At 40.0% G+C, this 24,921-nt stretch overlaps 1 protein-coding gene across 1 annotated transcript; it reads left to right on the plus strand.

Annotated features, from left to right (window-relative positions):
• Window positions 1-5,110: 5,110 nt before the first annotated feature.
• Window positions 5,111-24,594, plus strand: ndufa11 (NADH:ubiquinone oxidoreductase subunit A11). The gene is made up of 4 exons (XM_038716934.1): window positions 5,111-5,267; window positions 12,959-13,051; window positions 14,215-14,337; window positions 24,385-24,594. The coding sequence occupies exons 1-4, from the start codon at window positions 5,189-5,191 to the stop codon at window positions 24,495-24,497; spliced, it is 408 nt and encodes a 135-aa protein (XP_038572862.1). The 5' UTR covers window positions 5,111-5,188; the 3' UTR covers window positions 24,498-24,594.
• Window positions 24,595-24,921: the final 327 nt, after the last annotated feature.

A 24,921-nucleotide genomic window follows, 5' to 3' on the forward strand; every position in this document is an offset into this window, starting at 1 on the left:
TGCCACGCCCATGTGCGAAACTTGTAGAATACGAAACTTTTCACCGGTTCTGACATGTTTATATATATATATATATATATATATATATATTCATGGTACGTGTATCTTGTCCAGACGCACAAAAAAGCCTCTTGGAGCGATGCCCTAAAACCAACAGGAAGTCGGCCATTTTGAATTTTACGTCAAATTTTGGATGATTTACACACTTCGTACTTTAACGAACTCCTCCTAGGGATTTAGTCCGACCGACCTCAAATTTCTGCTGTGCCTTCTAAAGGCATTGAAGATGAAAAGTTGTGCTATTTGCGAGTTTTCATCAATGGGCGTGTCCGTGGCGTCGATGATTCGCTATGAAACAGGAAGTTGTTGTAACTTCAGTGTACATACTCACATCTGCACCAAAGTGTACATGTAGGATGAGAGTCCCGCCCTGAACACATGTACATGCCGACATTCACCCACAGTCATAGCGCCACCTGCTGGCAACAGAAAGTGACCTTTAACGAAGCAGCCCCCGCCGCACGTTTCACCTACGTGCACGAATTTTCTGTGGTACATGTATCTTGTCCAGACACACAAAAAAGTCTCTTGGAGCCATAGCCTAAACCCAACAGGAAGTCGGCCATTTTGAATTTTATGTCAAATTTTTGATGATTTACACACTTCGTACTTTAACGAACTCCTCCTAGGGATTTAGTCCGACCGACCTCAAATTTCTGCTGTGCCTTCTAAAGGCATTGAAGATGAAAAGTTGTGCTATTTGCAAGTTTTCGTCAATGGGCGTGACCGTGGCGTGGCGTCAAAGATCAAGTCTTCGCCATGACACAGGAAGTTGTCGTAACTTCAGTGTACATGCTCACATCTTAACCAAACTTTACGTGCTTGATAACTCTCCCACCCCGCTATGGAGGACCGATCCTGACACAGTCAGAAATAAATACAGAAATAAATAAGTGCTCAATAAATAAATAAGCATCCAATTAAATACACAAAAAAATAAAGTAAATAAATAAATGTAGGTAGTAATTAAATTATACAAGGAGACATCAATGTATATGTTTTAATTAGTGCCTTTAATACGCCTTTAATAGTGCCTTTAATAGTATTATTATTATATAATATAATAATAATACCTTTATTTATTAACCTTTGTTATAATTACCTTATTTGTTTATTCAACTTTATTTATTACTAATTTTTTTAATGTATTAATTTATGTGTGTTTTAATATTTTTGTTGTTTTATTCTTCCTTTGTATTTATTTACCTTATTTATTTTCACCCATGGTATTTATTTCTGCCTGTCTTTTTTAAATTTTTGTATGCATTTCTGCCTCATTATGCAAATGAGGAGGGGCTGTGTCTCAAGGGGTCATCTTCTCTGCTATTGGTGGACCAGTCAGACAGGAGAGCTCCTACTCTGCCTGCAGACATCAACGATCTTGCCCCTCACACAGTCAGATGGCTTCCTTCAGTGCGCTGAGGTGTTTAACAACTCTGAAGACAATACTACCAGCCATGTCTTCCTTCTCTTTTCACGTAGACGCACCGACAGACAGTGCTTTCAGTTTGCTGCATGCATGGACACAGAACTGCGGTATAGGGAGAAGCACACGGTCAGCTGGCTGCAGCTAAATCTATAACGGAGCAGAGCGAGCTGACAGGCAGAGTTAGAGACTTTTTCTGTCCGTTTCTCTCTTTACAAAGACGCATGTTGCAGTCAGAGTCTTCTCTGAGATGCGAGCACGACATACAACACAATTTATCAAATTACACATCGGATATACAGTATGAAAATAAGATTGATTGGATTATACTCACAGGAAGTATAAAACCTGTTACATGCATCTATTAAAAGTAAAGTAACACAAAAATGTCAGGGAAATTACTTTACTTAGATTTCAGGACTGCAGTTGTACATTTGAAATACCTTCCTACCTTTCTGATAAGAAGCCTTCTTGAGGTGGTATAAAACATTTCTTCTTATATTCTGATTTGAGTTGTGGACAACTATGACCACATGAATTAAAAAAATTAACATTTCACTGCCCAAGTCAGCTATAACACAAGTCTTGTTCATCAGACTACATGCTGTACAGTATTTGTGGACAGATTTTGTCCCAGGATTTATTATGCATTTCTTCTTCTTCGTTGCATGATTTAGAATAATAAGGTGAGAAATGGGTCTATTCTGAGTTCATCCTGCACTGCAGCAGCTAATAAAGTCCATTTAATCCCAAAAAGGCTTTTCTTTTAGGCAGGCTGGAGCAGAAAACAACTCACCTTTCTCAAGTTGTACAGTAATGTCACATGTGTATGAAGGTGGATCAAACAAGCTAATCTTAAATGTCAAAGTAGAGAGGAGCCTAGTAGGCCTATTTATTTTCATTCATTACACAATATGAATAAGCTATGCAGACAGTTGTAAAGAAAGAACATCTTTTTCTTCTGTTCTCTACTTGTTATAGTTACACAGTATTAGGGGTGTGGGCTGTATTAAAAGTATCCACTGTTCTCCCATGCTCTAACACACAGTAACGATGAAATGTGTGCTGTTCTCACATTCTTCCTCTGTATGTACACATAAACAACAAGGCAGGGAAATATAAAAGGAATTTATTTATTGTTTGGGTACATTATTGTTCAGTGTACATGCTCACATCTGAAACAAACTTTACGTGCTTGATAACTCTCCCACCCCGCAGACATCTACACACCAATACCGATTTATATTCATAGCGGCAAGTGCTATGTAGCTCCACATAGGGGACACAGGAAGTGACATATAACACCTTCATGCGGCGTCATAACCGCGTAGCAAATTCACAGCCGCACCGGCAGAGCTCCAGAATATGCAACTCGGCCGGCTCACACCCATGCTCTAACACACAGTAACGATGAAATGTGCGCCGTTCTCACATTCTTCCTCTGTATGTACACATAAACAACAAGGCAGGGAAATATAAAAGGAATTTATTTTATTGTTTGGGTACATTATTGTTCAGTGTACATGCTCACATCTGAAACAAACTTTACGTGCTTGATAACTCTCCCACTCCGCAGACATCTACACACCAATACCGATTTATATTCATAGCAGCAAGTGCTATGTAGCTCCACATAGGGGACACAGGATGTGACATATAGCACCTTCATGCGGCGTCGGAATCGCGTAGGAAATTCACAGCCGCACCGGCAGAGCTCCAGAATGTGCAACTCGGCCGGCTCACCCCCGGACGCACTACAAGTGCGAGGGCCTGCCCAACGCTGTTTGCAGCTTTAATTTAATATAATGATTAATGATATCTTTAGTAAAGTAGAAAGAGGATTCGGGTTATCTTTATTTGCAGATGATTGGGCCATTTGGAAAAGAGGGCGTAATGTAGAGTTTGTTTTAAAACAGATTCAAAGACTGTTAGTATCTGTAGAGGAATGGGGGGACACATAGGGCTTTAAAATCTCTGCTTCTAAGACTAAATATATAGTATTTGGATTTAAAAGAAAGTTACCTAATCTAGGGCTATATATGTATGGGTCTCCATTGGAGAAGGTAAAGGTTTTTAAATTTTTAGGTGTTTGGTTTGAAGAGCGTATGACTTGGGCTGTGCATGTAGATAAAGTTGTGTTGAAGTGTGAAAAAGTTCTGAATGTAATGAGAAGTCTGGCTGGGTGTGAGTGGGGGGCTAATAGGGAGACGATGCTGCTAATTTTTCAGGCCATGATTAGATCTGCTCTAGATTATGGAAGCTTTGTGTATGGATCTGCTTCCAAAACTGTTCTGGATAGGTTAGATGTGGTGCAGGCAAGGGCTTTGAGGCTTTGCTGTGGGGCCTTTAGAACCTCCCCAGTCCCTGCCCTACTCATTGAAATGGGAGAAATGCCCTTATGGTTAAGACGCATTAAGTTAGGGTTACAATACTGGGTAAAACTTAGTGGGTGTAATGGTACCTTCCCAGCAAGGTGTCTGTTGCAAGAGGTTGCAGGAGCTAATAGATACAAAACATTTTCTGACATAGTAAATCAGTGGGCAGGTAAGATGAGCATGGATCAGGGAGGTACTGTAGAGCATATAAGTTGGTCACCAATACCATATTGGGTGATGCCTGAAATAAATATTGAGCTTGGTTTTCTTCAGGTAAAAGATAAGTGGGAAGTGGCACTAAAAATAGAGGAATATCTTAATTCAATTAGTGGGAGCACAATGATTGTTTATACAGATGGATCTAGAGATCCAGTTAGTGGGAGAGCTGGATTTGGGGTGTATATGGAGCAGTTAGGGTTGGAAATTGGTCGGCGTATTTCTAATGGAAGCTCTGTCCTCACTGCTGAATTAATGGCAATTTAGAGAAGTCATTATCTGCTCTGATTCTACAGGTGCTCTAGAAAATTTGAAAGTAGGAACATCTAAAGCCCGACCTGACATTGTAAATGACATCTTGAATGTGGTTTTTAGAACTAGGTTTATTTGCAACATCAGTTTTTGCTGGGTTCCCGGGCACGTTGGGGTGAGGGGGAACGAACGAGTGGATAATATTGCAAAAGAGAGCTTAGGAAGAGAAGTAGATGTCCATGTATCATTAGGGAGAGTGGAATTGAGAGAAAGAATTAAAGAGGGCTTAATAAAAGAATGGCAGAGAGGGTGGGAAAACAAAATTAGAGGCAGACACTACTTTTCTATACAACCCAAAGTTAGGAAGAGATGTTCATGTAACATTTTGTCCCGCAGGGACTCAGTTAAAATGTGCAGATTGAGGTTGGGGCACTGTGGATTAAATTATTCTTTGTGCATGTTTCTGGCTTGTGTGAATGTGGGAGTCTTGAGACAATAGGGCATGTTTTCCTGGAATGCAGAAAGTATAGGGCAGAAAGAAATGTACTCGTTAATAAAATGTCAGGACTTGGAGTTAAGGCTTTTTCTGTTTTATCTTTGTTTGGGCACAGTGACGAGCATAAACTGATCTCCAAGGCAGTCCTTCAATTCTTGCATGACACAGGACTGTATGTAAGAATTTAGTTCAAACTTTGACCTGTGGAGGGCAGTAATACGCTCATAAGCGTCTACACTGCCGGAATCTTACAAGAAGAAGAAGAAGAAGAACAGCACGCGGAAGTCTGCCACAGTCATCTCGAATGCAATAACCTTCTCGCGAGAATTGCTTTCCTTAAAGGGTGTCCTTGCGAAGTCCTCAATGGGGTACTGGGACCTTCCAGAGGGTACAGACTGTGTCGAAAAAACATGGATCACCACCAAACTTGGCACGGCTTTGGGTAAATATCAGCATTGCCAGAGACGACGTGTCTTGCGCTGGCTCGTGAAAGCTAACTAACTGTGTTGACCTAGTGGTGATGTTTTAGCTAACTCAATGCTAACGCGTTTGAGCTAGCAGGCTAGCTATAGATTAGCCCAGGATTAATATGAAGCAAGCTGCATTCAGGTTACAACACAAACACTAAGCTAAACACATTTTGTTTTGCTTTGCGCCAATTCGGTTTCAGTGTTTTCTTAAGCCACAAACGGCCAATGGATGAGTTGCTCAACCCATAGTACGTTTGTTGCTGCTGCTAACCAGTGGTGGACGAAATATTGATATCCTTTGCTCAAGTAAAAATACTCCAGTAAGAATAACTTACTGCGTTGAACATGTTACTTAAGTAAAAGTATGTAAGTATAATCAGGAAAATGTGCTGAAAGTATTAGTAAAAGTACTCAATGCAGAAAAAAAGTCCCTTCTGACTGTTATCTATCTATATCGATATATATAAAATATGAGAGAGCGAGCAATTATTATCCCTCATACATTCATGGAAAACAGGATTTTACTGCTGTAGTTGTTGAGCTGGAGCTCATTTTGAACTTGTAAAAATTCTTGGGTAGTTTTAATTTACAACAATATCATCTTTTTTAAACTCCTATTTTATATTCATATTTTTTGTGTGGAAAAAGCTTTATTTGTAAAGTAACTTGTAAAGCTGTTATATAACTGTAGTCAGGTGAAAAGTACAAGATCTCTCTGAGATGTAGTGGAGTAGAAGTAGAAAGTTGCATGAAAAGAAAATACTCAAGTAAAGTACAGGTACATCAAATTTGTACTTAAGTACAGTACTTGAGTCAATGTACTTAGTTCAGTGTTTCTCATTTATTGATTGATTTGTTGCAACCTGCCACACTATCAATGCTGACCACCACATATTGATTTTTTTTAAAAACTTTTTTTACTATTTAAAATGGAGCAGGGGCCTAACCCTCTCTAACTTCAAGAAGATCTTGAAAACACATCTCTTCCGTGAACACTTCCTCTTATAACACCTCTAACTCCTTAACCTCTAACATGCACTTCCTGTGCTCTTCTTCTTCTATCCCCTACAATGATCTTGTTTTGATTGCACTTTTTGTTTTGATTGCACTCTTACTTCCTTCCCTAGGTATCTACCTCATTGATGTGATATGTACTGTGAGCTCTTACTAGTATTTATTGCTGCTCTTACTAGTATGTATTGTCAGTTGTAGATCTGTAGTTGATGCTCTGTTGATGCTTGTATGTTGTTTCTCAAATGTGAGTTGCTTTTCTCCAAAGCAACTCACATTTGTCTGCCAAATGAGTAAATGTAATGTAAAATGGGTAAAATCGTAATTACTTGTAGAGCTTATTACTACTACTACTACTTCTAACGTACGTATTCAGCATAGTGAGTGTCTGAACTAGGGATGCAGCGATTACCGGATTTCACTGTTAATTAATCGTAAAGGCTCCGCTACACCGAGTGTTTCTGTTGCACGGAATGAAACTGTGGCAACTTGCATAAAACAAAAACAAAGTTACAGGAGTGGTGCAACAGCTTTAGTGTCGCGCTTATCAGAGGCTACTGCACACTGGCTAAACTAATGCAGAGGGACCAAGAAGAAGTCGGCAGTGTGGGAGCATTTCGGGTACACTAAGTCTGACCAGGGGATTACTCAAGATGACCACCTGTTCAAACTTGCCGTTAAAAGGTTCCTGCTAAAGGAGCGAATAACTACATTAAACTTGATGTGGGATCACCACCTAGCTTTGCACGCCCAAATAAAGGAAGGCCTAATACATTATATTGAATAACATAGCAAGTTGGTAGGGAATTAAATATAAACGTGTCACTTACAATCGATGCAGTGAGAGTCGAACTTTCGGTGCAGCGTAAACAAACAGCAAGTGTAACCTTTCAGACCCACCGCAACGACAGCCCCGCTGCGCTGAGGCCCATTATTTTCAATGGCTCGGTTTGTTGCTGTTTCGAGCAATGTCGCGGTCAAAGCAGTTGAACTTCCACACAGTTCAAATCGTTTCTTTTCTGAAAGGGCCTTTGTGGAAAACGGAACGTAGTCCTCTCAAGACCTTCTGTCACGGAACATTTAACGTTACATCCTGTTGTCTTCTCCTGTCTGTGTTGAGAAAATGTTGCCAGGTGTAAAACACTAAAGCTGATGATACACGGAGAAACATTTAGAGCAATGGTGCTGGGTTACTGTCAGTGGTAATGGGTAAAGATTACTACCGTAATCCCCTTTCATCAGCTACATAACAGGAGCTTATAGACTTTCAGGACTATAGGCTACCAATTAACTGCAATTCAGTTAACACTGCACTCAATTTCTTTCTATCATTTTCACTAAAACACATGTATGGATGAGAGTTGATCACAGTGAGGCTGATGATACACGGGGCAACTTTTTGAGCAATGTTGCTGGGCAATCTTGGCGATCTTAACCTTAGTACTTTTTATACAGCGCTGCTCATTCATCATTTACCTGACTGGAATTTCCTTAATGAATGATAAAGTGCTGGAATTCTCCTACAGCCCATTACATTCGATTTTAAATAGGAAGACTATATTTATTAAGCATATATAGATCAAATATAAGACACAGTTTACTCATGATCCTGTGATTGTAAAGTCACAGTCCCACCAAGTAGGTTAGCCTATTAATGTATTTTTTTGCAGTGGAAGATGTGTCTACGGTTAAACTATAGTTTCGGACGTACTCTAAATATTCCTGCGAGCCGCCTGCCTGCAGTTATATTCGGCGTGTCGGAAATGATTAAACCAGAGCATGTAAATAAACATGAGCTGAAGAAGAATCTAACATGGCTTCCTGTAGCTCCTCTTTGTGTGACGTTGTAGATGTGAAACGTAGTCGGAACTGTAACGGCTCTGGTTGTAGTTATAACGTTAGTTAAATTAAATCTCAAAGTTGCAAGTCCTCGTTGTATAGAGTCATGTAGTATTAGATGCATCCGACAGCAGCTCACTTTATACGGTAGGGTTGATGCCATCGTCCACCGGCGACATCACAACGTTGAGCCGGCATCGTGATTTTAAATTTTCACATTATACCACCCTGTGAAAGCAGCTTTTAATGCCCACCAACATCATCATTATTGTTTTTAAGTATGCTTTGCACAGTCTGCCTCTGAATTCTCTTCTCCCCACACTCTGACACACTCACACACACCTACACCTCAGGTAAACACCCCGGCTTGCCCCGCCTCTCTCTGTCTCTCTCGCCCCGTCTGCTCTATTTTCTCCATCAGCAGTATGTTTTATAAAGTCACCTAAAAGACTGAGAACTCGTCTTTTTTCCGTACATTTCCACCCGGGATCCGTTATCACGGCAGCAGGTGAGCCGCACGTCGGCTTAATAATGACGCGGCCTGTCAAACAAGTGAAACCAACATCTGCACTTTCACTGTCTACCTTTACCTGGTCCGTGTGTAAAATATCCACCACGACTTGTGACGTAACTTAATAGTCTACCTTTTTTTTCGTGCACCCGATGACAACGACACTCCGTCCTCCTATAAAGAATCTGGAGAGGTTGGCGACATCTCTCCTTTCAACATCACTAAAGTATTAAACAAGATGGCCCAGTAAACTGTTGTTGGTAAGATATTGTCCTTTTGTTTGCCTAACAGACATTTATAATTTTCTAAGCTAATCCCCCTCAGAGCAATCCGACATGAGGAACCTCAGACAGCAGAGTTTCAGCACTGAGGTCAGACGGAAATTAACTGATGCTGTTCTACTATTTATTTTACTTACTAAGATAAGTTGATTAATATAATTCAGTAATTTAAACAATGTTGTGTCAATTTTCCCCTGTGGTATTGAAAATGGTATTGAATTTAAATATTTTTCAATGTATTGTGTCAAAGATAGAAATTCCAGTATCGTGACACTAGTGTACATTTTCACTGGTCTCACAATTCGATTCGATTCCACCATGCATCACCACCTCAATATTGTATTACTGCACATGGTTTTCATGAACAAATTCAAGCACAGATTCAGATACTGTATATATGAACTTTTTAACACTTCATGAATGTAGCAAAGTCTGAACACAGCAGACAACAGGAGTATTTACAGCAGTAAATCCTAAAATGGTATCAAACTCTCGAAGAAGTTCATAGTGGAATGTACTTCTTCCTTAAAAAAAAAACAACAAAAATTCAAATGTCAACATAAATGTCTAAACATTAAATTAAATTGTAAACCAAAATAAATAGTAGAAGCCAAGCTTATGACGTATATTATGTGTGAAAACGTTCATCCTCACGAAACAAAACATAAATACATATGCAGTGCAATAAATTACAGGTGTACTGTAACCTGTTAGCATCCCTAAAACAGAGCGCTTCCTGCCTGGCAAACATCACAATGAATCTGGAACAAAACCATTACGACAAGTAGCATTAAACTACCAAAGGTGGAAAGAATACTAAACTATTGTACTTAAATAAAAGTACTGTAACATTGATGAATTTTTACTTAAAGGTTCAGTGTGTAAGTTTTAGTGACATCTAGTGGTGAGTTGCGAATTGCACCCCCCTCCCCTATCCAAGCGAGCAGTATTGCTACTGTGCCTGAGACAGGACAAAGATGTCATCTATTAGATAGCAGAGAGTTGCCAGTCAAGAAATCAGGTTTCTTTAGATAGATATATTTAGGGCCCGAGCACGACCGTGCGAGGTCCCTATTGAATTTGCTAAGATTATAATTAGGGCCCGAGCACGACTGTGCGAGGTCCCTATTGAATTTGCTCGGATTATTTTTAGGGCCCGAGCACGACTAATGCACACTAATTTCAACACCCCTGTGAAGGCAGCACAGATTTGCTACCTACAATGCCCGTCACCCAACACGAAGTTGGCTATTTTGGATTTAATGGTCATTTTTGGCGACTTACACACTTTGTACTTTAACAAACTCCTCCTAGGGAATTAGTCTGACCAACTTCAAATTCTCACTGTGCTCTCTAAACCCATTGACGATTTAAAATTGTACAAACGGTTATTACCAGTGGACCAGTTTGCCCGTGGGGTGGCTTCGAAAATCGATCGATGATTCGCCAAGAAACAGGAAGTTGTTTCAACTTCCATATACATGCTTATATCTGCACCAAATTTCATATGCATAATAACAGTCCTGCCCTGAACACATCCACCTGCCAACATTCACTCAAGCAAATGTCCAGAACATCAACTTGCGTTATCATTCAGTAGCCTACCATAACGTATAGCCTAGTTGTATCAACATATGTTTTTAGTCTGTCAAATCTGACTCAAATCCATAGACTGTGTGTATATAAAGGTCAAATCAGACACTATTTCAAACAGTCAGTTTTCACATAAAACTGAAGATAATTAATAACTACTCTAATAATGAATTCTAAATTTAAGTAATCTAAAGGCTGGTTTTAAAATGTTTTTGTAAATGTGCATCTTAAAATAAATTTTGTTACTCAATTTCAGAAAAATAAAAACTAGCATTTAGGGACTGAAGTTCAGTCTCAACCAATTTTATAATTAACACTCAACAAATGAACAGCTGTAATGCCTCCATCTCTTTCATTCCCTCTTATATAGCTACCACTTTCCTACTTTCTCTTGTTTAGTGAAAACTGAGCTCTAGCTAGGATTGGAGCTATATGAGATATTCTGGTTTTGAACTGCGCGTGGGAAGAATGTACATGTGAGAATCTGTACATTCTTGGTTAAAAGTCATGTGAAGTCTCTTTTCTCTTTCCTCTCTTCCTCTGTGTATCTCACTTGCGGACTCTACTCGCAATGCTCAGTGCCATTAACGGCTCTGGCAATGCACAGATTTGATTGGCTGAGCAGCATCACATGAGATGACTAGAGCACATGCGATTGGTCTGAGTTTCCTGTGCCGCTGAACGAGGACAGTAAATGCTAGAAAAGCTGGGCATTTTAAAATGGAAAAGCTCCGTCACGAAGTAGTAATTCTCAATAATAGATCGACTGTACATCCGGGTCCGGACAATACGGCCGCTGGGTCAGGATCCGGACCGCAGTCCGCCTATTAGTGACCTCTGGGCTATACCTAGCAGGTTGGCAATATCAACTTAAATCTCTCCCAGAAAACCCTTAACACATTGATGATGCCATGTAGTAAAACTTGTGAGTTTTTGGTAAACGGCGAAGTGGTGGCGTGGCAGCAAAGTTCCACGCTTTGCCATGACACAAGAAGTTGTTGTAACTTGATTGTACAGTCAAATCTGTAACAGACTTTACGTGTTTGATAACTGTCCCGAACACATCTACGTGCCAAAATTCAGTTATAGTCATAACGGCAAGTGACACAAAGGGACCACAGGAAGTGACGTTTAACACGTTCGGGCAGCGTCCGAGGCACGTGGCAAATTCACAGCCGCACCGGCAGAGCTTCAGATTATGCAACAAGGCCGAATCACACCTTGACGCACTACACATGCGAGGGCCCGCCCAGTGCTGCTTTGCATCAGCTGATGTTTTCTTCTGTGGTGCAGCAGTGTTTTGAACAGAGGAGCTGAAGCGCGCCCTCTGTTGGGCAAACTATGCAACACTCATGACATAAGGGAAGGATCGACTGTTTCTTATCTGTGTGTCGGTCAGCATTTTGAATATATGTTAGTAGAAAGAAAAAAAGAGAAGCTGATGTACTGGTTTTCTTTGGACATTTTTTAAGAGACAAATGTGACATTCACTGAGAAGTTACACTATTGTTGAAAAAGAAGAATTATCTGCACACTGAATAGTTTTGAAGCTAAGAAGGTGACATTTCTTGCGACCTCTGAGAAGGTTTAGATGCCCCTATTTACCACATGTTTATAGACTTGCAACATCACAATTGATACCACCTAGTTAGATTCATAACCACTCTGTGTAGGTCATTGTTTCAGAACTTACCCACAAGTTGGTTTGGATGTGTGCACATTCTTATGTGTTTTAACTAGACTTGTATCAGAGCAGCAACATGGTTCTGGTACTGAGTGTAAGACTCCTTATTTATCTTAAAGTACAAGGTAGAAAGTGAAAATACTCCTGCACACACAGAAATACAGAATAGTCACATTTCATGTGGTCTGAATACTGATGACCATGTGATATTTCAGTTTTTCTTTTTTAATAAATTTGCAAAAATTTCTACATTTCTGTTTTTTCCTGTCAAGATGGGGTGCTGAGTGTACATTACTGAGAAATAAAAATGAACTTTTTTGATTTTTGGAAAATGGCTGCAATGAAACAAAGAGTGAAAAATTTAAAGGGGTCTGAATACTTTCCGTACCCCACTGTACATTTGTTCAGGGCGGGACTCTTAATAAGCGTGTAAGATTTGGTAGAGATCTGAGCATGTACAATCAAGTTACAACTTCCTGTGTCATGGCAAAGCATGGAACACCACCACGCCACCCCCATTAACTGCAAACTGACTGAATTACCAGATATGGTGTCTACATTTTATTTTTTATTTTTTTCTTTGGTGAATGCAACGCAGTTCTGTACAGAGTCTGACTAAGAATTCAGAATCAACAACAAACCTAGTTCAGTTTGACTCTATCAAAAACAACTGTTATTCCATAGTCAGATGATAATTGTGACTTTTCCTGTTGATTTCAAGTTTGTTTGTGTGTCTATTTTCAGGCCTGGTTGGTTCAGCCTATCACATAGTGGCATTCCAGCCTGATTCTGCATTGGCAGCACTACAGAGGGCCACCAATACAACTGTTACCATGGGTAAATATTGATATTATTATTATTCAAAAATACACTGTCACGCTACACGTGCCATTATTCAAATGTAAACAAGATTGCAACTTGGAGATTGATTGACAGACCATTTGGACAAACACTTAACATCAAATAAATCTGTTATTAACACTTTCTAATACTTTAAAGTAGAGCCCGACCAGCACTTATGCATTTGAATTGGCATCTGCGTTTATAAAAGCAGATATGACTATTAAAAAGAAACAGAGAGACGGAGCCTTCACTCATGTCATGGGTGTTGCATTGTTTGCCTACCAGAGGGTGCTCTGCAGCTTCCCTCTTAACAACACTGCCTCACCACAAAAACCACAGAAGAAAACAATCAGCTGACCGGAGTCTACAGGAGTCTACCGCAGCATGTAGAAACACACAGAGGGCAGTGAGCCGCCTGTCTGCGGTTACAGTCGACGTGTCGGAAATGATTGAACTGAAAAGATAAATGATTAAAATGGAAAGAGTGGACATATAAATAAATTGAGCTGAATAAGTATCTAACACGGCTTCCTGCCAGACAAAGTTATCTAGCTCCTCTTTCACGTGTGAAACGTTGTAGTTATAGTTAAATTAAATCTCAAAGTTGCAAGTACTCGTAGACATGTTGTATTACATGCATTCTGGTTAGAATTTAAGAGTGCTGCTAAAGAGATAAACTACATGTGAATATGCTTGAAAGTAGTTATCACAGCAGATTATGTGTAAGGTATAATACACATGCTTATCTCTGTTTTCACATGACTGAAAAAGTTGCACCTTCTAGCAGCAAATATTTGTTGATGTGCAATTGTTTGCACATCAACCACATGTTAAGTTGTTAAGACTGTAATCTGTTTTATTAATCTAGTCCATTTAGGAAAAGGTTTTATAGCCCACGTACAGAACCGCTTTCAATATCGGCCTGTTCTAAGTGTAGTTTATACAGGAAAGGAGTCTACTATCCAAATCATTTCAAAATCATCATATCGGCTCATAAATCAGCTCTTTCACTTTAATGTCAGGATCAGCATCCAAAAACCCATATCGGTTGGGCTCTTCTTTAAAGGTTTGTTTACCTCACTAAACTCTGTAAATAAGTGGAACAGGTCCATTTTTCCAATTACAATCTGCTGATAGCGGTGTCTGTGTTGTACCAGCCTCCATGGGAGCCATCTTCGGCATGGCGACGTGTCTCAGTGCTCAGGCTCGTGAAACTCCAGATGACCCACTGAATTACTTCATCGGGGGCTGTGCCTCTGGGCTCTTCTTGGGAGCCAGAAGTAAGTATCAGCCCTGGCAGAGGAGTATTGTGGCTCAGCTGCACGATAGTATTGCCATATTTTTATTTTTTATTTTTTTATTTTTTTATTTTTTGCAAATGACTTCATTAATGATAAATTAAGTAATTTGGTGTAGTAATGCATAGTAAGTGTATCTGTGGATCTCACCTGTGGACTGAGTGAGTTACACAACACCGGCAAGAAAATTAATTCCTGCAGCTTGAAGGTGTCTTTTTCACACGTTTATGTCTTTACGTCTTACATCGTGTCCTAACTGAATGCAATGCCAAGACAAAATTAGTTCGACTGCATTGTTGTTTTATTGGAATATCCTAACTGGCTGCAGCTACGCTGTGGCGATCACCCAAAATTCTAATTTAATAAAACATTTTATAGTATAGTTTTCACTCCTCTTCACACACCCCCTCTTTCAACCAGTAATATGGCTCGGATTTACCCGCTGTTGAGAGGTGCAGCCCGTTTCCTTTCTTAATGAGAAGTCTTGTGAGGCAGTATGGTGTCTGAAGCTGGCTTCTTAGGGGCAGGGGAGAGACCAGTTCTTCATTTTGTTTGCCTACCGTGGCAACTGAGCCACGCAAAAGTCTGCATGCAGCCAGCGTGTAATTGACATACGCGATTCAGTGCGTTTCGTTTGGCCGTTCTTACTATTTCTCTTTCCCTTCTGAGCTTGTTTTTATTTATTATTTTTTTTTGTGAATTCAGTACTGTTTTGGTTACTACATTTTAAGTGTCATGGAAATCCTGAAGTGGACTATTTTGGGTTTTGCATTGTACTGACCACTGGGGAATACCGGACTAGAGTTTCTTGTTTTCATTGCAAATTGGACTATATCGTGTGGAATGGGACTGTTTTATAATGCTGTTTCCTTTGGCTTGAATATAACATAATAAGAAAATGACTTTGTGGTTGCATTTCTTTTTTTCCCTCTGCTTTTTAAGAAAAAGTAAATCAGTTTGTGTTGTGATTAACAAATGGAGAGGTACTGTTTATAAAGACATGTATACTTTTTGTGAGATTTTAAACAAATATTGAACATGGTCAAACCGAAATGAGGTGTTATCTAGGTAGTGGCTTGGTAGCTGAGATCATCAGGGAAGGTTCTGGTAGGAAAGGAGAAACTACTTGCAAAATAAAAACTACTTGCTGTTGGCTAAATGGAATTTCCAGTATAGAAACATCAAAATATCCCAATATAAAACATATGTTTTCTATTTAAAAAGTAGAAATGTTGGAAGATTGCAAGTACTCACTAGGGGTGGGAGAAATAATTGATTCTTGGATGCATCGCGATGCAGACGTGGAAGATTATGAATCGATTAACAAATGTCTAAAAATCGATTTTATTTAAATGTTAATTGATAACGTTAACGGTAATAATGTTGACGGAACGCAAAAGGTGGAACTTGCGGAAGTGCAGCGCCCGGACAGTCTATGGAACGCACACAACAGCCTGTATTCGGCACACCACCGCTGCTAAATAACCCCCCTACTAAAATGTCACACAATCACTAATATCAGTGCGCAACTAATGATTTTAACTCGCACACTGCGAGCATGGTGACACTCGAGCGAATGAGAGAGAGAGAGAGAGAGAGCGCGGCAGAACGTGACGGTGAACGTTAGCGGTGGAAAATATTAGCAGTAAGTTTCGGTCTGGTAGTAAACGTGCTGAAAAGTCTGTAGTTTCCCCAACTGCTGGAAAAGTGAAGGCTATTAGCGCTAGCTAACATCTCCCCTGTACAAGCGCTTGCTCTGTCCCCCACACCAGACTCCTTTTGGGGGGACAGAGCCTTCAGCGTCACAGCGCCCACCCTCTGGAACTCATCCCCACAGAGTCCCTGTTAGGACACTTTCAAAAATCGACTAAAAACCCAGCTCTTTACCAAGGCATTCAATCCTGAATGACTTTGTTGTTCTGTAACTATGTGTAAAGCATCCTTGTGTCCCGTGAAAGGCACTAAAAAATGTATTTATGTAATGTTGGCTAAATAAGTAACAGAGTAATATTAATTATCAACTGTATGTCATTACTAACTAACTAAACTGGTGTGCAGCTCTGTCCTGTACACATACTGTACATCCTGATAACTATTTTTCAGTTTTCAGAGCAGTCTGACAACTGGTTGTTCATGAAATGACAGACCATGAAGAGGAGGTTAATAAAGTAAATTAGGGATGCAAACGAGTCATTTTAAGATAATTACGAGATGTTTCTTGTGGATTTTAATGCGCAAATTAAAAGCTTAGTAATTGTCCTGGGATTCTGTATAGAAAAAATGATGCATCAAGATGAATCGATTTTATAATCGAATCGCAGCCCTCTGAATCGTAATAGAATCGTGAGGTTCCCAGAGATTCCCACCCGTAGTACACACCCATCTTTCACTTGAGTGGTTACGTTTACGGTGTAAGATGAGGAGCAGGGATGGAAATTAACACCCGCCAAAGGTCAAATGCGGGTAGAATTACCATTTGGCGGTTAAATGTTGGAAGACTATCCGCCACATTGGCGGGTAAATGTATTCGCCATGATATCACCATATGATATCTCATTGAAGATAACTAACAGCAGCCTGGCGTTCCTGTTTGTTGTGTCGCACACTTAAATTGGTCCCCGCTGTACCCAGGGATCTAAAATCATGTAATGCACGGATTAGGGGGCTTCATCAGGGCCCGAGCACGACCGTGTGAGGTCCCTATTGAATTTGATATATATATATATATATATATAGAGATAGATATAGATATATAGAGATAGATATATATAGATAGATAGATAGATATATATATATATATATATATATATATATATATATATATATAATTTTTTTTTTTTTCTGCAAAGTAGGCTCAACTGACATGGCCTAAACATACTCGAAAACTCACCAAAATTTGCATACATGTCAGAACCGGTGAAAAATTTCGTATTTTATGGGTTTCGCGCATGGGCATGGCAAAATGACTCGCTAGCGCCACCTAGAAAATTGGAAAAAATTAGCCCCTCGTTCACGTTCAACCTACATGCACGGTTGTTGCCCTCCTACGGCCTCCTCCACGTCTCCTGATGTACTGGCCTGTCTCCTGGTAGCGCCCCCATGCTCTGGACGCTACACTGACAGACACAGCAAACCTTCTTGCCACAGCTTGTAGTGATGTGCCATCCTGGATGAGCTGCACTACCTGAGCCACTTGTGTGCTGTGTCACTAGAGTGAAAGCACCGCCAGCATTCAAAAGTCACCAAAACATCAGCCAGTAAGCATAGGAACTGAGAAGTGGTCTGTGGTCACCACCTGCAGAACCACTCCTTTATTGGGGGTGTCTTGCTAATTGCCTATAATTTCCAGCTGTTGTCTATTCCATTTGCACAGCATGTGGAATTGATTGTCAATCAGTGTTGATTCCTAAGTGGACAGTTTGATTTCACAGGAGTGTGATTGACTTGGAGTTACATTGTGTTAAGTGTTCCCTTTTTATTTTTTTGAGCAGTGTATATAAACTGACAACAAAAATATACAACAACAAAGATCAACAACAAAGATCAACAACGAGGCTAAGGGCAGTGGCGCTGAGGTTAGCACAACAAGTGAGCGCTAATGGAACCGCGGAGCTGGAAGACCACCTGCAGGTTACTGTTCACGTTAGAACAGCAACAGAGAGACAGGTGTGTTTGAGACGAGGACCGTGTCTGTGTGTCGGTGTGGCGCCACTGTTGCAGTTCTGTGAATGGAAACATCCGACATGCTAACACTAAACTTACGTCACCCAGAGGGGCCGATCACCGGGAAGAGGAAAAAACAAACCGGAGCCCAACTCCTTATCCCCGCTGCTTTCAAGCCAATGCTAAATAATACAATCAAGCAGCCTTTAGATGCAAAACCCAGAACAGGATGAATAATCACTGAAGCAACTGGCATATTAAATTTCATTACCTTATCCAGCCAAGGTGTAACTAACTGTAGCAACTCATACTGCACAATTTATTTTGTATTTTTGATTTCACCCCATAAGAGTTCTTGGTGCACAAATATTGTATTGTATTCATTTCATATGTGTCATTTACACTGGGGACAAGACTCCATCACTTTTCTTTAAAGCATGTGTTGAGTATGTTTGTAACAAGAAATGTTAAACCCAAATCAAAATGTTTTGAGAGAGGTTTATTTGCACAGTACGAAAACATGCAATGTAATTATAAAAGAAACAAATGTGCATTGTCCAAAAAAGTTATGTTTTACTTTATATAAATAAAAACAATTCTACCATAAACTGGTGCAGAAAATGTCTCCAGAATGCAGGAAATTAATTATTATTATTAATTTAATGCTCAAAAAATTCTAGGGGACCTCCAGACCCCCCATTTTTATATTTCAGTGTGTTTCATCAAAATAGTTCAAATATCTTCTTGTCTTGTTCTCGTGAACCCAATATTGTGAATCGTGCATGCGAGCTAAGTGTATCGTCACAACCCTAATCTGAACCCCTATGTCCACACCACTTTTCAACACAAAGTGAAATCCCTGATTTTATTATATGTAATCAGAGTACAAACACAAACCAAAAAGCTATCGGTTGGTGATAGTTCCCTCTGTCTGGATGAAGAACGGTCTGCTGGCATTTCCTCGCGTCTGGGTCATTCCAGCATACTTTATCTGTTCCTGCTGGGGTTTCCCAAAGCAGTTTTTCAGATGTGCTGTCTCAAGTACTTAGTGCAATCTTAGCAGAATGGGCAGGTACATACAATTTCGCACTGAACGAAACAAACCCAAGGTTTTTTATGCAGTGGCTGCTTTCCCTCCCGACTCTCCATGGCGGAAACCATTAAAACACACAAAACCCTCATTTACATTCTGCCACCTGCACTGTGTTTGATCGGGCCCTATAGCTTTTTGGTTTGTGTTTGTACTCTGATTACATAAAATGAGTCAAGGATGTCACTTTGTGTTGAAAAGTGGTGTGGACATAGGGGTTCAGAAAGAATATCCGCCAATATGCATCATTTGCTCATTCATACTGTATATATGTTTGCAGTATATTCCCGCAACCATGTGTGCTTTTACATTGTGATCCAGCTTTACGCTGGTTGATGTGTCAACCTATGCTAATGTCAGTTTTTATTATTGTTGGCAAATGTTAGATGTTAGTATCACATGTCTGCTGCGACTTGTGAACAAGAAAACGACAAGCCCACGTATGACAACGTTGATGACAACAGCGGTGATGGGTCAAAATGTATTATTTTGGCTGGTAAAATGGTTTGGCCATTAAGTTTTTCATCTACTAGTCCTATTGGCAGATGAGCCAAAAAATTAATCGCTGCCCTTGACGGAGAGTAATCTGCATCTGAGGGTGTAGTAGTCTAAATTTACTTTCCCTCTATCCAATTACAAACTAAAATGTTACTTGCAGATTTCCATATTGCTAACCAGGTTGCTTCATCAGTTTCTATATTCAGGTAATTGAGTCAGAATGAGCTTTATTGCCAAGTAGTGATTTACACATACGAAGAATTTGCTTTGGTGATAAGGTGCTACACGTAGACAAACATACAGTTGACATAAATAAATGTAGAAATATAAATATGGAATGAATATGGAAGAATAATAAACAATAGAGAAAAATAATACAGCTATGTGCAGAGAAAGAAAAACAAGGCAGATACTAATGTGCGTTATTCTGTTTTTGTGTTGTGCAGATATATTGAAACGGAAGAGGATATTGTGAACATAAATATATAAATTGACAATATAATAATCTTGTAGAGCACTTTTCAAAAACAAGTTACAAAGTACTTTAACAAGCGTAAAGACAATAATACCCAAAAGACAATAATACAGAAACAATACAAGATAAAAGCAAGAAAACATTGAAAAGACTAAAATACACGTTTAAGATAAATATAAAATAAGTAAAATAAAATAAAGTCAAATAAGATCGGGAAAGGCTCTCCTATAAAAGTATGTTTTAACAAGGGACAAAAGAGTTCACTGACTTAGCTGACCTGATTTCCTCGGGCAGGCTGTTCCAGAGCCTCGGGGCCCTGACAGCAAACGCTCTGTCCCCTTTAGTTTTCAGTCGAGACTCTGGAACAGACAACAGACCTCTGCCCGAGGATCTCAAGGTACGTGCTGGTTTGTATGGGACTAAAAGGTCAGAAATATAACAAGGCTAGAGGCCATGAAGAGCTTTAAAAGTGATCAATAAAATTTTAAAGTCAATTCTAAAACATACTGGGAGCCAGTGTAATGAAGCTAAAATAGGAGTAATGTGGTCATATTTCTTTGTTCTGGTTAAAAGCCTGGCAGCTGAGTTCTGGACAGTCTGGACTCGATCAATAGATTTTTGGGTTAAACAGGTGAAAAGGCTGTTGCAATAATCCAGGCGTGATGAGATGAAGGCGTATAAAATGGTCCCAGTGTCCTTAGAACTTAACATAGATCGAATTTTTGCTATATTTCTAAATTGATAAAAACATGATTGAACAAGCTTTGTGGTGTGCTGCTCGAAATTGATCAAACCAGACACCAAGGTTATTTGCCACAGGCTTAATGTGATTTACTAGGGAACCAGCACTGCCATCTGCTGGGACATGATGACCAGGATTTCTGTTTTGTCTGAGTTCAGTTGGAGGAAATTATTTGACATCCATTTTTTAACTTCACAAAGGCAGTCTGTAAGTGAACTCAGCATTCCAGGGTCTGTGGATCTGACGGGCAAGTACATTTGTGTGTCATCAGCATATATGAAAAGAAATGCCATGTATATTATGGATAATATGTCCAAGGGGAAGCAGATACAAGGAAAATAAAATGGGTCCTGAGACCGACCCCTGAGGCACACCATATTTAACTGGACAGAATGAGGAGACATAGTTGTTTACAGACACGCAAAACTTCCTATTTGACAGGTAGGATGAAAACCATTCTAGGGCAGTACCAGAGATCCCCACCCAGTGCCTCAGTCTGTCTAACATGATGTTGTGATCAATGGTGTCAAAAGCAGCGCTAAGGTCCAGGCGTACCAGGACAGAGCACATACCTTCATCAGCAGACATTAAAAGGTCATTGGCAGGGCAGTCTCAGTGCTGTGGTACTTCCTGAAACCATAATTTTTTATTTTCCAGTACAGTGAGCAGTTGTTTGGACACAAAAATCTTTGCAATAAAAGGCAGTTTTGAAATTGGTCTAAAATTTTGTGGGAGGGAGGGATCTAAACCAGGTTTCTTCAGGGACACAACCAGTAGATAGGGAGCTGTTAAAAACAGATCAATTAGGGCCCAACAGAATCGATTACTTTCAAGAAAAACTTTGTAGGTATTACATCAAGTGGGCAGGAGGACACTCTCATTTGTGAAACTGTTTTTAAAAGCTGCGACAATTCGATGGGATAAAACTGGTTAAAATTCTCTTGTTGCTGGTGAGGAACCTCTGAGTAAGAGGCCGCGGGGGTAATAGAGGCTCTGATTGACACCACCTTATTGGTAAAATAAGATAAACAATTCAGTCATCATTACTTCCAGGTGAGGCACAAGGAGGGGTTGGGTTTACCAGCTGATCCACAGTCTTAAACAGAAACCTGGGATTGTGTTTATGTGTAGTAATGAGTTCAGAAAAATAGTGTGTTCTGGCAACCTTAACCAAGTTATTGTAGTTAATTAATAAATCCTTCAGACTGAGGTAATGGACTTGGAGACTGGATTTTTTCCATCTGCGCTCTGCTTTCCTGCATTCCCTTTTTAGGCTGCGAATGCTGTCATTTATCCAAGGTTGCTTACTAGCTTTAGACGTAGGCCTAACCTTTAGAGGAGCAGTAATATTTAGTGACAGCAAGCAGATATGATTGAAGTGATCGACCAGATTGTTGGTGTTGGAATCAGACAGGTGTTGGCTTTAGCTCTGAAAGAATGTGCAAAACTTTGAAACACTTTGTTCATTAAAGATGCGAGAACACATGGAGCTTGGTGAGGCGGCATGAGTAACAGGCGAATCACAGCTAAAAACAATACATCTGTGGTCAGATATGGTCATGTCCACTAATTCCACAGAGGAGACGCTGACACCCAGGGTAAAACCAAGTCCAGTGTATGACCACAGTTATGGGTTTGCCCTTTGACATGTTGTTTGAAGTTAAAAGAAGTGGCCATATTTAAAAAGTCAGTTGCATTAACATTGGTGGGGTCATCAACATGAATATTAAAATCGCCACAAAGAACAATTCTGTCATAATTTAAAACCAGAGTAGATAAAAATTCAGGAAGTTCTGATAAAAATCCTCCAGGCGGTTTTGGGGGGCGATAAATTATAACAAATATGATAGGTTGCAGCCCTCCAAGTTTAAGAGTGAGAACTTCAAAGGAGTTAAATTCATCACAGCGTACTTGATGACATTAAAAAATTTTTCCTATACACGCTCACTAGCCCACCACCACGACCACTGACCCTCGGTTGACTAAAACAATCATATTGAGGCGGACACAGTTCAGCTAGCTGGCTATAGTCGTTCATTTGCAACCAGGATTCAGTTAAAAATATAAAATCTAGCAGACAAGATAAAATCATTTAAGATAAAAGTCTTACTTGACTGTCTCTCACATTGAAGAGAGCCATTTTAAATGAGTTTGTTCTAGGTGCTGGAGTTGGTGCAGTTGTTCTAATCCTTAAGAGATTACTATGATTGCTGTGTGGGATGTGCACATTTCAGTTTACTGGTCTATGCGTGATGATGACAGGAATAGAAGTCTTTGGAACAGCGCTGGGAGCAGACAGTTTTACATGCCAGCAGGTGGAGACAGTTGTTTGTGGCAGTGAGGCAGAGATCTGTTCAGTGAGCGGTGGTGTGTCCAGGTGTGCTGCATGAATGATTAGTCATTCACGTAAGTCATGTGTGGACCGCACCACATGCTGTATGTGAGCAGCTAACATTTCTGAGCCCTGTTTTTTTGGGTGAAGTCCATCTGTCTTAAAAAAGAGACATTCTTTGCCAGAAAATATTAAAATTATCCACATAACACACACCGTGAGCCCTGCAGGCGGACTGGAGCCAGTTGTGGAGGCCAAGGAGTCTACTGAAGTGGCTAGCACTGCAACCAACTGTGGGAATGGGACCAGAGATAAAAACACACTGCTTTAAAAAGACGGTTCAAATCTGATTTTGTTGGGGAGAAAAGGGGGATCAGGAGATGCCGGTTGTGGGGTTCCAGAGCAGGACTGAGCAGAATCTGCTTCAACACTGCGTGCGGACTGAGGATGGAGTGTGTGAGCTGCCGAGTGTTGTGTTGGAGTAGCAGTAACATCCCTTTCTTTTTGTGTCCATACAGTTTGTGGAATGTCCCTATCTTTGCATTCTTTGTAGCCATGATGTTGGTTTTGTTGTTGACTGCCAATGTTTCCCACACGTAGACTTTTTTTGTTGGTGGGCCGCCGAGGTATATCTGGCAGTTAAAGCAACAGTGAAGACACCAGTGCAGTGACTGTCCCCTTCACTTTTCAGAGCCCCAGATTTCCCAAAGCACTCTGATTAGATACTGCTCTCCTCCTTCCTCAGACTTGTCTAAAGGTGCTGCAGCTACAAGTGCATCTTGTTTTTGGCTCCAATGAAATCAAACATGTTTGGAAACTAATATAGCATCTTGGAAAGCTCACGAGGTGGTCAGTACCCGTCGTGACAGGCATGCAGATTGCATGCTGATAGGAGGGCTAGGATCTGAGAAATTTGTCCTTCGGGGACAAAATATGTCAATGATTGATTGAATTATTAATTTTTATTACTGTTTTATGGCAGAGTAAAGCTGATGATACATGAAAATGTTTGAGCAATGTTGCTGGGCAAGTCCAACTACGTTTTGAACGGATAGCGGGGTGGGTTATTACGGTAGTAATCTTTACTCATTACCATTGACGGCAACATTGCCCAGCACCATTGCTCTAAAAGTTGCTCCATGCATCATCAGCTTATGAGTAAAAATGTTCTAAGCTTACCTAACTGAAGCAAAATTCTGTGTGTGTGGTGTGTGTGTCCCCATCCACAGCTCATAGTGCTATGACCGGTACATCAGCGTGTCTGGGTCTGGGTACACTGGCCTTCTTCACAAAAGTTGGCAAAATGGAGGGATGGAAGCTGGCTGGACCCCCCAAACTATGAGGAGGAAGATTGTTGTAAGATTTACTGTATGTTCATTCATGTAATAAAGTTGTTGTGAAAATGACAAAATAAACTCAGTTCACCTGATTTAATCCCAGTTGTTGAAAACAAGACTCAGTTTAATTACTGGAGTGTCATGGGTTGGAAATGACACTAAAGTAGCAGTTTGAATTTTCACATTTATTAATTTTACACGTTTCTTTATTATGAATAAGTGCTGATGAGTGTTAATTTTTTTTGTGTTTGTATGTGAAAAGATAGGTACACACGTACACTTACACTACACAATAGTTCATTATTTGAGGTTTAAGGTAACAGCCATCAGAAAATTAAGAAATAAATGTTGAAATATTCTCCCATAGTAGCATCAGCCTAACCCTGTATGTAATCAGCCTGACACAGTCAGAAGCATTTTTTGTTGTAT

Source organism: Micropterus salmoides, unplaced genomic scaffold (assembly GCF_014851395.1).
Source record: "Micropterus salmoides isolate LMB-PRFRI ecotype aquatic unplaced genomic scaffold, ASM1485139v1 Ms_hic_scaffold_13, whole genome shotgun sequence".
In the NCBI taxonomy this organism is placed as follows: Eukaryota; Metazoa; Chordata; class Actinopteri; order Centrarchiformes; family Centrarchidae; genus Micropterus; species Micropterus salmoides.

Coding starts and splice junctions, on each gene's coding strand:
- ndufa11 (XM_038716934.1), top strand. CDS start 5,189: ATGGGGTACTGGGACCTTCCAGAGGGTACAGACTGTGTCGAAAAAACA. Junction 5,268..12,958: donor CAAACTTGGCACGGCTTTGG/GTAAATATCAGC, acceptor GTCTATTTTCAG/GCCTGGTTGGTTCAGCCTAT. Junction 14,338..24,384: donor GCTCTTCTTGGGAGCCAGAA/GTAAGTATCAGC, acceptor CCCCATCCACAG/CTCATAGTGCTATGACCGGT.